Source organism: Podarcis tiliguerta (assembly GCF_965153285.1).
Source record: "Podarcis tiliguerta genome assembly, chromosome: 1".
Lineage (NCBI taxonomy): Eukaryota > Metazoa > Chordata > Lepidosauria > Squamata > Lacertidae > Podarcis > Podarcis tiliguerta.
In genome coordinates, this window is record NC_139534.1 from 85732682 (window position 1) to 85746948 (window position 14267).

Below are 14267 nucleotides of genomic sequence, written 5' to 3' on the forward strand. Positions count from 1 at the left end.
TATATTTAAGTACTTAAAACTACAATATTAAACTGAATATGCATTCCTCCCATATAATATTGTCCTTGATAAATGGTCCTCCAATAAGGCTGGACACTAAAAAGTAGCAGGTACTGAAATACTGAGTACTGACGGAATCAGATACAATGTGCACAATGAAACCAAAATAGTATATTAAATGCAAAATATTATAGAAACACAAAATTTCAATTTCAATAGTTGCATCCCCATTTATTTCTCTTGCTGAATGTAAGAGGAAAATCAGGATCTATCATAATTGTTTGCATGTCTTTTAATATGTCCAACTTAGTATGTCTTGTAATGTTAGCTAAAATGAGTGAGTAATAATTCCTGACGAACTCGATCAGCTTCAGAGTCAAGTGATTCCATATGTTCATATTCTTCCTCTGGCTGTTCCATCTGTCCCATTGTTTGGGAAGACCACACATCCAGTCCATGCTCTAGAGAAATGTTATGAAGCACGCAGCAAGCCAGAATGATGTGGCTGGCCTTCTCGGGAGAATACTGCAACGTGCCCTTTGACCCATCCAGACAACGGAAGTGGGACCGAATTGTCCTGAATGTACGTTCAATGACATTGTGAGTGGCTGAATGTGCCATGTTATACCGGCACTCTGCAGGCGTTTCAGGAATATGCAGAGGGGTCATTAGCCAAGTGCGAAGAAAGAATGAACTATCACCTGTCAAAAGAAAAAGAAAGATCACAAACCAAACAGGGACAGGAGAGTGCAAATAATTCCATCACCTGATAATAAAACCAGGCATCTATATGAAGCCAGATATGTGTATGAAGCCAGGAGGGCAACCAAGATGATCAAGGGTCTGGAAACTAAGCCTTATGAGGAGCGCTTGAAGGAGCTGGGTATGTTTAGCTTGGGAAAGAGGAGACTCAGAGGAGATATGATAGCCATCTTCAAATATCTTAAGGCCTGCCACATGGAGGAGGGAGCATGCTTGTTTTCTCCTGCTCTGGAGGGTAGGACTCGAACCAATGGCTTCAAGTTGCAAGAAAGGAGATTCAGACTAAACATTCAGTAAAACTTTCAGGCAGACCTGTTGACCACGAGAAGTGGTGGACTCTCCCTCCTTGAAGGTTTTTAATCAAAGGCTGGATGGCCATCTGTCACTGATGCTTTTGCAGAGGTTCCTGCATTGCAAGGGGTTGGGCTAGATGACCCTTGGGGTCCCTTCCAACTCTAAGATTCTATGTTTTATGCTACCCTATTATTCTGTTTCATGCTACCTTTGTTTGATTTATCTTTATAGAGGGAGAACTGTAAAATCTGCAGTTTTGACACATAAATGTTATGTGGCATGTCACAGAACCAAACAGAAATTCCACCAAAATAGACTTTCAAAGATGCCAGTCATGAGAAAGAACTTACCAAGTAGCCAGCCATCTTTGTGCATGCCAGCTTCAAACTGGTTCCTGAGGGCTGACTGCTGCAGCACAGCACAGTCCTGCAAGCTGCCTGGCCAGTGTGTTTCCGCACTCAGTAGCATTCCCCTGGCGTCACAAACCATCAGGCAGTTTAAAGAATGAAGGCCCTTTCTATTCACATATGACAAGTCCTCAGCACTGGGTGCCTTTATTGCGACATGGTTGCAATCAACTAGTCCTAGTACCCCTGGCATACCTGCCAGCCCATAAAAGTCATCTTTCAGATGCTGCACCGACACTTCATCATCTGGGAAATGAATGAACTGAGATGCCCTCTCCACCAAGGCCTCAGTAACATTGGCCACACAACGGCTCATAGAGGCCTGGCTGATGCCAATGGCATCTCCCATGCGAGTCTGGAAAGAACCAGAAGTGTAAAAACCTAATGCAGCAAGAATTTGCGTCTCTGGGCTAATGGCCCTTGATCGTTGTGTAGGACGAGAAAGGCTGGCACCCAGAAGATCCACCAGATAGTAAATGAAGTGACGTGGGAAGCCATACATAGACACCAGATATTCATCAGTCACATCCTCCAGTTTGAAACGATCAAGTGTTCGATGCCCACGACCATATAGCAAGAGATCGCAATCAAGAATGGCTATGGGAACAGCCATGATGGGTTGATCTTTCTTCTCTCTACTCACCTACATTGGAGCCAAAAAAAAAAAAGAAAATTGAGGACATGGATCCTAATAGCCTACTTGACTCTGCTGTCAATTTCATACTAATTACACACAAATAAACCTATTGGCTTAAGTAAATAGGGTTTTGAAATTAGTTTACAAATGTACACTTTAATTTAACTTGGCATTTACACTAATTGCTATGAGACCAGATCATACAACTGAGAACACAAGGAAAAGAAATATAGAAAACTTTCCCACAGTCCTATTAACGTGGCTGAGTCCTACCAGATAACATTCTACCAGAAAAGTTGACAATATTATCTCCATGGGATTCTGCTATTAATTTCAATGAAAGAGCCAATGAATCATGGTCGTAGTTCTGGGAAATTTCCAGTGGAATTTTTTTTTGGAGCTGTATATAATTTCACACAGGGTCGTGGGACATTCTTGAGAAAGCAAGAATGCACAATTAGTACTGACCTTGGGTCATACGCAAAATTGGAACTGTTGAGTACATATTTCACAATAAATTAGTGCTATGTTTACATTCTCTCTCTGAACCGGTTAAACAAGACTAGGAAAATTTCTTTCTTTATGTGTTACTGCATTAAAATTAATTGGCTGTATGAGGCATGAGGGTGTGAATTGGCAAAACTTAAGCTGGTGATATTTTTAGAAACATGCAGCACTGAAAAACAAAGAGTTGCTTTGTTCTAATGCTTGTTAATAAGCTGTGCTGTCCCTCAAGGATATTTTTTCTGTTTGTCCAAGTGCACACAAAATCTAGAATTCTGGAACAACTGGAGTTGATAAATGTACTGAAACTATGTGCCTAAGAAGAGCAAGTTATATAAACAGAGATGCTTCACCCAACCACTCTTTTCCATTGTTAAGCAAGTCAGTCATATTCTAGTGGCAAGGAGCTGTCTTGAGAACCAAGGAGTTCCAATCTTGCAAAATCAAAGTTTCAACAAAGTAATACTGTATTTCTTGTATCCTGTTTTTTAATGTCTACCAGTGACTCCCAGTAGTTATAATACAAAGGAGGCAGGTAGGTATCTAATTAAATAGCAATGTAAGGGGCACTTTGGTATCAGATATAGCCTATAAGTTTAGGGTGGCATCTCTACAAGAGAATTTTTCTGTTCTCAGTTGGAGTCCATTGCTGGAAAGAGCCTAAATGTTAATAGTTTGCATTATCTCCTCATTCCTGTATGTAATAAGCATTTCCCCCTCTTCATATACCCATGTGTTGCATTACATAAACATAACATTCTGTCCCTCTGAATGTATGGACAATGCTTGATTGTCATCCCCTCTCTCATAATAGTTGTGTTATTGTGCACTCACAAGATTAACAATTTAATAATAATAAAAACCAAAAACCAATGGATTGAATCTGGTCTGGTTCCTCTATGAACATCTGATACCAAAGGTGTGAATTCCCCCAAACAACTGAGGGATTACCTGGTATTAGCCATCATTGAAAATAAGCCCACAAAAGTAATTAGCTCACCACCACAGCTTACTAAGAAGCCAGAAGTCTGTGTTGCCATGGTGGCCATGGAGGAGGGAAAGTCCCCTCTTCTGTGGCCAACATGAAAATGCAAGCTACTAGACTCTTAGAAGGCAGCTTTTTTAACCAGCTTGCTAAGTGAAAGGGCATGCAGGAAGGAAGGGTATATCTGCTCCTCCTTCACTAGCCTATTTTGTGGTTATGAAAGAATAGGCTTTCCTTCCTGCCTGGCTAGCAAAGAAACCAAGTGGACTGGCAGAAAAGAGACCAAGTAACCCACTCCTCCTCCACCAACCTGTTCATTCACCTACATTAATTTCCTGGTCACCCATGAGTACCAGGCAAGTTGTCAAAATCAAGGCAGGTTTTACCTACGTCAATAAAGCAACTCAGAAGACGTGCCAGCATACATACAGACTCTGCTACCAAGACTCAGCTACACAGCTGCAAATAAAATAGTTTAAATGTGTTGTAGAGTGCAATATACAAATGTGACACTAGATGGCGAGAGTGAGCTTTGCCAAATTCAATGTATTTTTCAAAACTTTTTTTAAAAAAGCATTTTCATAGTGTTTTCTAAATGTGTGTAGATTCCAGCCAAGAGACTAAAAGATAAATGCTTTCCTTTTCCCAGCGATGAATACAAAAGTAGTTGCAACTGACATATGTGTAATATATTATTTTGTCTCAGTAACAGCTGAGGCAACATGTCTACTTAAAAAAATTATTCCTGGTATTTAGCAGCTAGTTGTTAAGCCCACAATTAACTGTTGTAACTGATATGTCATTAATATCCCTATCATCATTTTGAGATAAATAGATTTAGGAGGAAATGTAGCATCATTATCAATGTCTGAGAATGCAATGTTTTGTCTTGTAACATACATGAGACACATCTATAGGAGTATGTCTACAAAAACATGCAATAACCTTTGTGCAGCAAAATACACGCCTGACACTCAAGACTATGTTTGAAGAAGAGAGTGCACCCAAAGAAGGAGGCCATCTCCAGGCATCTGGTTAGTCACTGTGTGAGAGCACAATACAGAATCAAATGGGCCTGTGGTCTAATCCAGCTGGGTTCTCATGTGTCACTTTCAAGGTTTCATTCACGCTTCTCGGTTGAGCCACCAGGAATGACTTTCCTAAAGGGCCCAAAGCATGAATGACGGAAGGTGAAGGGGTGCAAGAGAGGGAGAAGAATGGCAACGAGGCATTAAACTGTTTGTGGTGGGAAGTGAAGGGCACCTGATGAAGCAGGAACTGCAAAAGAGAGCTGAAAAGCAGGCAGGTCTCTGCAAAAGGGGCATGAATTTGCCTTAGTGGAGGATGCTGTGAAAGCGGAACATGCAGCAGGGTAACCCAACAGTAGTTGTGGGAAATCTCACCCGCTCCAACTCTCCCCATCAGCACCGGCCAGGATGGCCAATAGTGGCAACGGTACTGCAACACCATCTGGTGGACCAGTGCCGGATTTACGTATAAGCTAAACAAGTTATAGCTTAGGGCTCCACTCTCTTGGGGGTCCCAAAAAAATTTAAAAGAGAAAAAAATGGATGTGCATTTCCAAAATATAAGATAAAAAACAAATAAAATAAAACCTACATACAGCAACAGTATTTTGTGTTGTGTAGGCTCCTATTTGTTATGTGCAAACGGCTTTAGATACCTATTAGGTCCATAAATTACCATATAGTATATGCAGTATTCAACACAAAAAACAGCGGCAATTTGTTGTTGACAAAGGACAGCTGGACATATAAAGGGTCCCATTACCTTCAGTAGCTTAGGGCCTCATCAAACCTAAATCCGGCCCTGTGGTGGACTACAACTTCCTCCCTAGAAAAGCGGGGAGAAGACTGGGGGGGGGGGCGCAAGGGGGTCTTCCAGGGAGGACGGAAGCGGGAGAGGAGTTCTGCGCTTGGAGAAAGACTGAAAGCGTAGGATATAAGCATGTTACGCGGCGCGGCTACGCATCCACGCCTCCCTCTCCGCCGGGCCCCCGATTTACCCCGATAGAGCAAGGGAGCCTGTCCCGAAGTCCCTTCCCAGCACCCGGATCCCGAGGCGATGCTCCAAGTCCCTCTCACGACGCCCGGCCTGTTCATTCCCAATCGCAGATTCCTCACGAGACCGGCCCTTCACCCCTTTAAGCCTCCCAGGTGGGCATTCTCGCCTCCCGCCGATAATTAACGGCTGCGGGCTGGCCCACTGGGGCGGGGGGGGGGGGTCGCTGATAACGGGAGGCGGGTCCTCGTCTCTGTGGAAAGTGCCGCGGCGGATGCGGAGTCAGCGCTCCCCGCTCGCCCTGAGCGGATGAAAACAAACAGCAGCAATGGCGGCGGTGGCGGCGGCTGCCGGGGGAGTCTGCGGCCGTGAGGGACACTCTGGCTGTGTAACCTGCGACGACGGGCAGGTCGGCTCGTAGGGCCGGCAGACTGAGCGACCTCTCCTCGAAGGCCGGCGCCGGTTCCTCAGAGCCTTCCTCGAAGGGGCGGCGCAAGCGGAGAGTCCACTCGTACGTGGGCCAGCCAGCCTCGGGCATTCCCAACCCCTTCCCTGGGCTGGACCAAGCACTGGGCAGCGGCGAGTGGAGGCCGGATATTGGTCACCCGCCTCGGGACTAAAGGTCCCAACAGCCCTTCTCCCCAGCAGGCGCTGTTTTCCCGGCAGGCTTGGGCTACGAATCTACGAAACACCACCACCCCCCCCGCCATATTCCCAGACGGGGCTGAGGAAAAAGCCTTGTCCCGCGCGGGCATTGGGCAGCGGAGCCGAGCGCGAAAGGTGCGCCAGGAAGAAGGGAGACGAGAGGCGGGCGGCCTTCAAGTCTGCGGGGCCGGAGGGGTCTTGGTGCTGCGAGCCCCCGTTGGGGTTCCTGAGGTGACCCCAGCAAAGGACGTTCACTGACACGTCTCCTCTCCGAGGAAAGAAGCCACAGGAGGCGGCGAGGGCGGCACCTTCCAGCCCTTCGAGTCGAAACCAGCCGCGAGGATTTCGGAGAGGCCTACTGGGTCCCATGAGGAGGGACTAAGATAGCCTCCGGGCTCGTCCCCGGAATGAGACCCCGAGCCGTCACCTCAGCCTTCTCCCCGCAGGTAATTCCCCCCCTGCACCTCAGATGCACATAATTTGATGGGTTTCGACTAGGCTTCTGCTGGAGTAGGGTGATGGGTCTGCTGCCACAGAGCAGGTAGGGGTGGGGAGAGCAGCGGATCACAGTCTGATTGTATAGAGTTGTGGGTAGTAGGGAAAATAGGGCTGTGAGGACTGTTTATTTCTAGACAAACCTTTCAGAACCTAAGGAGTACTGAAAATAAAACCTCCTTGAGGATGTGATGTAGTCAACGTATGACGTGGCACGTGCATGCCCTCGGGTTTAAACCCAGCTGCACCACTAAATTTCTTAGCATGTGTGACGTGGGAGCTTGAATATATCTGTAACTTATTTCATGACCTTGCCAAAAGGGAGTTTTGTTGACTGACGTTGTTTCAGATCTGCTGTTGATAACTGATTAAGCTGCTTTAAAGCAACAGTATTCAAAGGATTCCAGCAACACAGGATCTATTTTCATTAACTAGTTCTATATCATGTGTTCCTTTGAGGATCAAGCTGCCAGTCTTTATGCTGCATACTTTGTCTTCATCATGTGATCTGACCTCATGGTCTTTTGATCTAGAGATATTTCTAAATCTTTCAGGCAACAATGTGACTGGAATAATGTGAGGCTTTTCTAACTCTTGGGCCACAATTCAACACAAATTCAAGTATGCTTAAGTTCACTGAAATCTTAACCAAAACAGTGCAATTCTGCTACGAGGAGTGGGACTTTCTCTCTAATTAATACGTTTAGTATTTCAGTCTTGGTGTGCCTAACTCTGCATTGGAATGTGGCTCTGGGTCTTTAAAATACCTATTGCGTAATGGAAAAACTAGGCCATTCGCATAAACAAAAAATAGTTTAGTTAGAATCACTGGCTTTTTTGAATTTTAATAAAAGAGAAAAGGCATTTTAGAAACATGTTTTTATTTGCCTTAAAATTACATTTCTTTACCCCTAGGATTTATATTAACTTAGGGACTAAGCAATGTTTGCTACCTTCCAGTTTGTTGTAACAACAAGAATAAAAAAGTTGATAATCATAGTTTGGTTCCTATCAAGAAGAAAATCTACCTCAAAACCTAAAATAGGGCTGCTTCATATTTACAGGAATTAAGGCATTTTCCTCTGTGTACTATATCTGCCACTAGGGTTCCTTGTAAAGTGTTAGAATTTTATGTCTGCTCTAGTTGATTTTCATATATGCTGCATTCACTGAGGGACCCCAGAGCCAGCCGTGGCTTTTGATGACATCTGTAGTGCGCACACAAATCAAACAGAATATGGTTCTTGCACATAGTGGGCAGTGTTGTAGGTACACATATTATACTATGCACATTGGAAGCAGCCCTCAGGAGGTACAAAATGGGGAATTCTTGTAAGCTGTCTCACTATTTTAGGAAATACAATAAATGGGGATAAGTGAACCATAGGTCTTTAGGACATCATATTTAGTATTTTCTCCAAATTTAGAAATATATGTTCATAATGTAACAGAATTAATTTTCATTCCAGAACAAAATGAGATCCAGCTTGTCAAGTTTATTAACATGTGCCTTCTATCATAGAATCTGTACTAAGAGCAAATTTAATTATCCAAGTGCCAGTGTTTATGTAATCAAAACATTACCATGCATGCACAAGAGAGAGATATCAGCAGGCTTCTGGGTATCCCAGCTTGCAAAAGTACTAAAAATCTTTAGGTTGAGGCAGGGGAGTCAAAACAGCCCATTGAAGGCTGAGTACATTGACTGAGGTGGGTGATGCCAGGAGTGTAAGGAAGGAAGGCTTGGCTGACTGGAGCACTATACAGAAGCACTCCATACTGCAACATATTCTTACTGGCCCAAAATATTATATAGTCAGTTTTCTTCTAATGTTGTTAAATAATTTATGATTATTATTACATGTAGCTGTTGTTTTTTAATTCAGGAAATCAGTAACTTACAGTGGATTCCCACAAACTCTCCTTTCTAGGTACTGAGCAGGCTGAAATTTTTGCCTTTAACATTACACTCAGTTCTCTGGGTCCAAGAAAGACTAATGGTGAGGTGGCATACATTAGATCTGCCTGGACTTGAATTCAAGGATAATTATTTCTCCTGAAAGAATCAACCCCTAAGTTGGAGCTCTGTCTAGTGTTTCTTGTTCCTCTTAGGAGATTGTGATGCAAATGTTGCCAAGACAACTGCTCCCTACTCTCAAAACATGGTAAACAGGCAAAGGAGGAGCAGGTTCATAAATGCTTTGTGTGTCAACCAGATGTGTTTGGCTTTTATTTGATTTTTTTTATTGGGCTCTTTTAAAATGTTTTCCTGCTTTTAAGGAGTTTGCACTAGAGAAAGCAATGCTGCTGTTAATTGGAAAGCCTTGTGAAATAGAAAACTGTCTTATACTGAGTGCATCTAGCCCAGTATTGGTTGCTTTGACTGGCAGTAGCTTTCAAAGTTGTTGAACCAAAGTTTTTCACATCCTCCTGTTACCCAAGTGCTTTTAACTGGTGATTAAACCTGGAACTTTCTGCCTCCAAAGTTAATGCTTTACTACTGAGCTACAGCTTGGCCCAAAGTGAATGATCTGTAACCTGAGAATCATGAAGTATCTCTGATATTCTAGTACCTTGTGAAGGTTATAGAATCACTGCACTGAGAGACATAACCAGTATAATTGTCCATCCTGTATTCTCGTTGAAATACTATATGGGTTGAGGTTACTCATTTCTTAACACCCTTTGTTTTAAATGTGTCTGCCAGAATGGAGAGCAAAGAAAGCTGTTTCCTTACCCTGTAAAAAGAAACCTGCCACCACAGTGTTATTGAAGAACAGTTTTGATCTGAGAGAAGGCGATATCTAGCTTTTGGGGGGGAAAGTCATTGTAATTTGTTTTTGCTGCTTTATTACTCCGTTTTAATTAATACTTATTAATTTAATTTTTTTGTAAACCGCTTTGTGAGATTTACCTGAAAAGTGTTATATAAATAATAATAAATGAAATATTTTGCTTTAGATATGCTGTGTATTATATATACTCAGGAAAGAGGCACTAAAAGCAACAAGGGTTTAAAGTAGGATTGGTCCCGTGGAAATTACCACCATGCAGTAAAGCACAAGCATGTCTGAAATATACAATAGACCATCACAAAGAAGGTGTGTCACATATGTGAATTTGTGTTAGATTTCCATTATATAATGGAAGTTTTTCTTCAAAACTTCAAAAATGAAAATTTTGATAAGTGCTACAGTTTGTGTGTATTGATTTTCATGTGAGGATGGGGATGTCAGTTGCAAAAAGGCTTTCTGAAGCCTAGAACCCAATAGTTCCCTGACCTGACTAGCTCATAGGTAAAAAATATCACCTTTTAGATAATGTTGGTTATCCTCTGGGCTGAAAATAAATATTCTGACATTAAGGCTCCAGCTGTGTTCAGTAACATTGGTAGATCACTGAGAAAAATAGTGTGTGATGTTTAGCATGATCCACTCAAATTCACGGGACAGGTTAGTCAATTTGTGTTCCATTGATTTCAGTGGGTCTTCTCAAACACGACTTAGTCTGTATCCAGCTCATGATCCATATATTGGTCAAATTCTGATATATAAAACTTTATTTTCAGCAAGCAAACATGCAAATTTTCCTAACTACAGCTTAGGTCAAATCTGTTGGCCCTTTTTGTTCTACACTACATTTTATCTGTCACAGTTTCATGATAACTAGGTAGGTATCATTGTTCATTTATCAAGAAATGAAATAGTTTATCAAATATCACACCTGTTTAGAGAAAGAGACAGTATTATTCAGGTGTACTCTGCACTTTTGCCCAGTGCTGAGTCCATTGCATTTTAACATTATATTGTTTCAAGGAATGTACCTGTGAAGAGATGGGATGGTGGGGAGTGTCTGGGGGTATCTTGAAGACATTTATTATGGCATGAACTTTCACAGACTAGCACCTGCTCATAAGTATGACTTAGCTACAGTAGGGCTGTGACATGACAAATGCCAGCTCTGCCCACATATCCACTCCAGCAACACAATTGGAGGACTTAATAAAAATATCATCAGCTATACTGCCATCAGGGGGTCAGTCACCTGCCAGTACTGCTCTGCTGCCTACATAGGTCAATTTTTATGCAAAGAATGACTTCCATGTGTAGACTCTCATTGCTTTGTACAAATGTGCTTCTTTAAATGCATATAATGACCAAACTCATTTGACACTTAGTTCTAGCAAGTTCAGCAGCTTAAATGAAATGTGATCTTTTCCTGCTCCAGTTCCCATAACAACTGAGCTGATTCTGAAAATGCACATAAACTTTTCACTGGTGCATATTCTCTTTGTGGCTAGTAGTTTATTAATGTAAATCACACAAATTTATCTCAGCAAGGTTAAGATTAGTTTTATGTCTCTTTAAGATTACCATAGTTTCCTGAAGTTCATTAACTTTGATTAGTTTAAATAATATAGTAAGCTCTCCTGTTAGTAACAAATTGGAATATTTATGCCTGATCTATTCTAGATTTCCATATGCAATGGACACTGATCTCAGCTCCCAGGACAGGAAGGACCTGGACAAGTTCATCAAATTTTTTGCCCTGAAGGTAATTTTTTGTTTTTTGGAATAGAAGTAAAAAAAAAAAAATCACATTCCTGTTGCACTGTGACAAACCAAAACTCCCTGTACTTATTGCAGTGCCACATGCTGCCATGCCATAATGTTGATTGATGCAATGTCAAAACCTTTTAAAACAACATTTTCTGCTGATCTCTGACTTCATTTGGATTTCTAAAAATATAGATTATAGTAACAAAACAAAGCCCCATAGTCATCCAGCTTTTGAATATGACAAGCTCTTATTTGACTGTCAGGTGACTTGTCTGCAGACCTTGGGACTGAATCACATATGCTTAAGAGTCAAGGAAAGGGAGTTTGGAACTGGGATTCCAGGTAGACAAAGCAGGAAGCCACACAGTGGTGAGGTTAGGGAAGGGAAGGGAGGTATCTAGATATCAAAGCCTTGCTTATAGACAGCATCCTATAGCACCCATTGATTGTCCTGCGCTGATTGACTGAGATTAGTATAGATGTTGCAGAGCAAGCTGGTAAAGCGTATGTACAGATTAAAGGAGAAATGTATGGTTTTACCAACAAGAGAGGTGAATGATCTCGACAGCAAGAGGGGAAGGATAAAATCATGGAAGACCAACAAAAACACTGAAGTGGTGAAAGCGGTTACTTTTGTTTCTGTGTTTCATCTCATCTCTCTCCTGTTTAGTAACAAATCTTGACTTCTCACAAATCTCATATTTTCTCTTTCAGACCGTACAAGTGATTGTCCAGGCCCGACTTGGTGAAAAAATCTGTACTCGATCATCATCCTCGCCAACAGGCTCTGACTGGGTAAATTATATTCCTCATAGCAATCCCATTATTCCCATACTTGTGTCATGTTAAGATACAGGAAACAAAAGACTGAAGCAGAACTGCAGACTGAAACAAAAGACTGAAGCAGAACTGCAGAACCATGCAAAAATGTTAAAACAGTATTCCTTTTCTTTTTAACCACATAAAACTACTATTTGGGCATCTTGTGGTACTGGATATAAAAATAATATATATGTCTGAATAGTTTCTACCTCAGCTGATTCTGGGTAGATTTCTCTTAATTGCTTTTCATCTGTGGCTCTGATAAAAGCTCTCAAGAGAGGAACTGTAAATAGAAAGAACAAGGAAGGAGCTGGGAAATTTTTGTGATGATATTAACTGATTTACAAAAAAAAAAAGTAAAGCAAGACTGTTATTAGTAATAATCAGTGTGTGACAGCAGAGAATATTTTGTCCAGTTGTGATCTTTATACGAATCTAATGTGTACCTCAAATTTCAAAACCTGGAAACCCAAGAAGTTTTTGCTTGCGAATGTAAATGCGGCATCAAATCTAATGCACACACTAATTTTTGTGATGAAATTTGGCAAAAAAAAAGGTGTGCATTACATTTGAGTAAATACAGTAAGTTGTAAGTTCCAATACATACATTCCTGTTGTGTGACACATGGTAGATTTCTCAAATAGGTTCCTCAAAAGTAAAATCAACTCTCTTAATTTTGCAGTTCAACTTGGCAATCAAAGATATCCCAGAAGTTACCCATGAAGCAAAAAAAGCCTTGGCAGGACAGCTGCCTGCTGTTGGGCGGTCAATGTGTGTGGAAATCTCTCTCAAAACCTCTGAGGTAAAACCTAAGCAAGACTATACTTCTGCCATCTTCATGCTTTAAGGCTCATGTCAGCAATGTCTTCATACTATACACATGATATCTATTGCAAGCGTTTTTTAGCGCACCACTACTGACACTGTTAAGGAGAGTCTATACATAAAAAAGAGCCACCCTAGGTCATAAACTGCAGTTACTATGTTGTTGTCACATTCTTTATAGAGGGTTGTGTAGAGGCACCCTAACTATCCAAAATAGTTTTTCAGCCTAAATACAGTATCTTTTTAAAATAATCATCATTAGAAAAATAAATCATGAACTGTATGATGGTTACCACGTATAGGGTTGAGCTTTAAACAAGCAAACAAACTGCTTTCAACAAACAGCCCACCAGAAGCATGTGGGCTGGGGCCAAACTGTTGAGGCCATTTGTAAGTATATTTGTCATTTGAAGTCAAAAGGAAGCTGAGCGCATCTCACAAGGGGGAAAAGGTGCTCCTGTTTTTATATACAAATCTTTAATCTTATGAATCAGAAGGAGCAAACCATAGCTACAAATTCATTATTACATGAAGTATTTTGAATTTTGTGTCTCCATTCAACTTCCAAAGGAACCACAGTAAGATCAGAAAAGATTATTCATATGATGATAAACTTATTTTGCAGGTTTTTCCCATTCATTGAGCATCTCACAAAGATGTTATTTAAACATTCCTTTTTCCACTGCAGGGGGATTCCATGGAGTTGGAAATTTGGTGTTTGGAAATGAATGAAAAGTAAGTGTGTGTTGCTGATTCTTGTCCAATAAGCAGATATTCCTTGGCTGACTGAGTGCATAAGGGCACAGGACTTCATCTGAATACTAGTTGCTGGGAAACAACAATGGGAGAGGGCTGCTGCACTCATGCTCTGTTTGTGGGCTTCCCATATGCATTTGGTTGGCCACTGTGGGAAACAGAATACTCAACTAAATAGTTATTTGGTATGATACAGCAGGACTCTTCTTATGTTCTTAGTCATGTTCACAGTTTCCCCACTTGCCTTGAAGCAGATATAACAGGGTAGAGCTAAAACCATGTGAGGTTTGGATTATCTTCAATGACTATAGTTGCAAGCCAATATGGCTAAACGGTAATAGCAACCACTCCGTGTGCACTCAGGTTTAGGAAATGCATGAATTACGAAATAGGAAAGTTGAGTTAAATTAGGTTGTTTTCGATTTTAAATGACTAATTTAAATCAATTCACCCTGGATCTAAAAGGGCAGTTATTATTAGATGGCAGAAAGCTCTAAAATAAATCCTCCTATTGACCCATGATTTAAATGACCTGTTTTGATTTAACAATGTT

At 41.4% G+C, this 14267-nt stretch overlaps 2 protein-coding genes across 21 annotated transcripts in view; one reads left to right on the forward strand and one right to left on the reverse strand.

Moving 5' to 3' along the window:
- HARBI1 (harbinger transposase derived 1) lies at positions 1-5751 on the reverse strand. 2 transcript variants are annotated; one of them, XM_083456059.1, is made up of 3 exons: positions 5616-5751; positions 1407-2106; positions 1-701 (listed from the first exon to the last, which is right to left on the reverse strand). In XM_083456059.1, exons 2-3 carry the CDS (start codon positions 2074-2076, stop codon positions 325-327), a joined length of 1047 nt encoding a protein of 348 aa, XP_083312185.1. In that variant the 5' UTR covers positions 2077-2106; positions 5616-5751; the 3' UTR covers positions 1-324. The 2 variants fall into 2 exon arrangements, with proteins under 2 accessions (XP_083312185.1, XP_083312184.1); XM_083456058.1 differs by lacking the exon at positions 5616-5751 and adding an exon at positions 5381-5518.
- The window catches only part of ATG13 (autophagy related 13), a 23435-nt gene continuing 14703 nt past the window's right edge, over positions 5536-14267 (forward strand). For 4 of the 19 annotated variants that reach the window (XM_083455820.1, XM_083455822.1, XM_083455825.1 and 1 more), the window contains exons 1-5: positions 5722-6702; positions 11224-11305; positions 12025-12105; positions 12816-12935; positions 13647-13693. In XM_083455820.1, coding sequence (XP_083311946.1) covers positions 11237-11305; positions 12025-12105; positions 12816-12935; positions 13647-13693 — 317 coding nt within the window. In that variant the 5' untranslated portion in view covers positions 5722-6702; positions 11224-11236. Of the gene's footprint in view, positions 6703-9343; positions 9581-10319; positions 10421-11223; positions 11306-12024; positions 12106-12815; positions 12936-13646; positions 13694-14267 lie in introns of those variants that run through there. The other 15 variants (XM_083455809.1, XM_083455813.1, XM_083455826.1 and 12 more) reach the window with 11 other exon arrangements.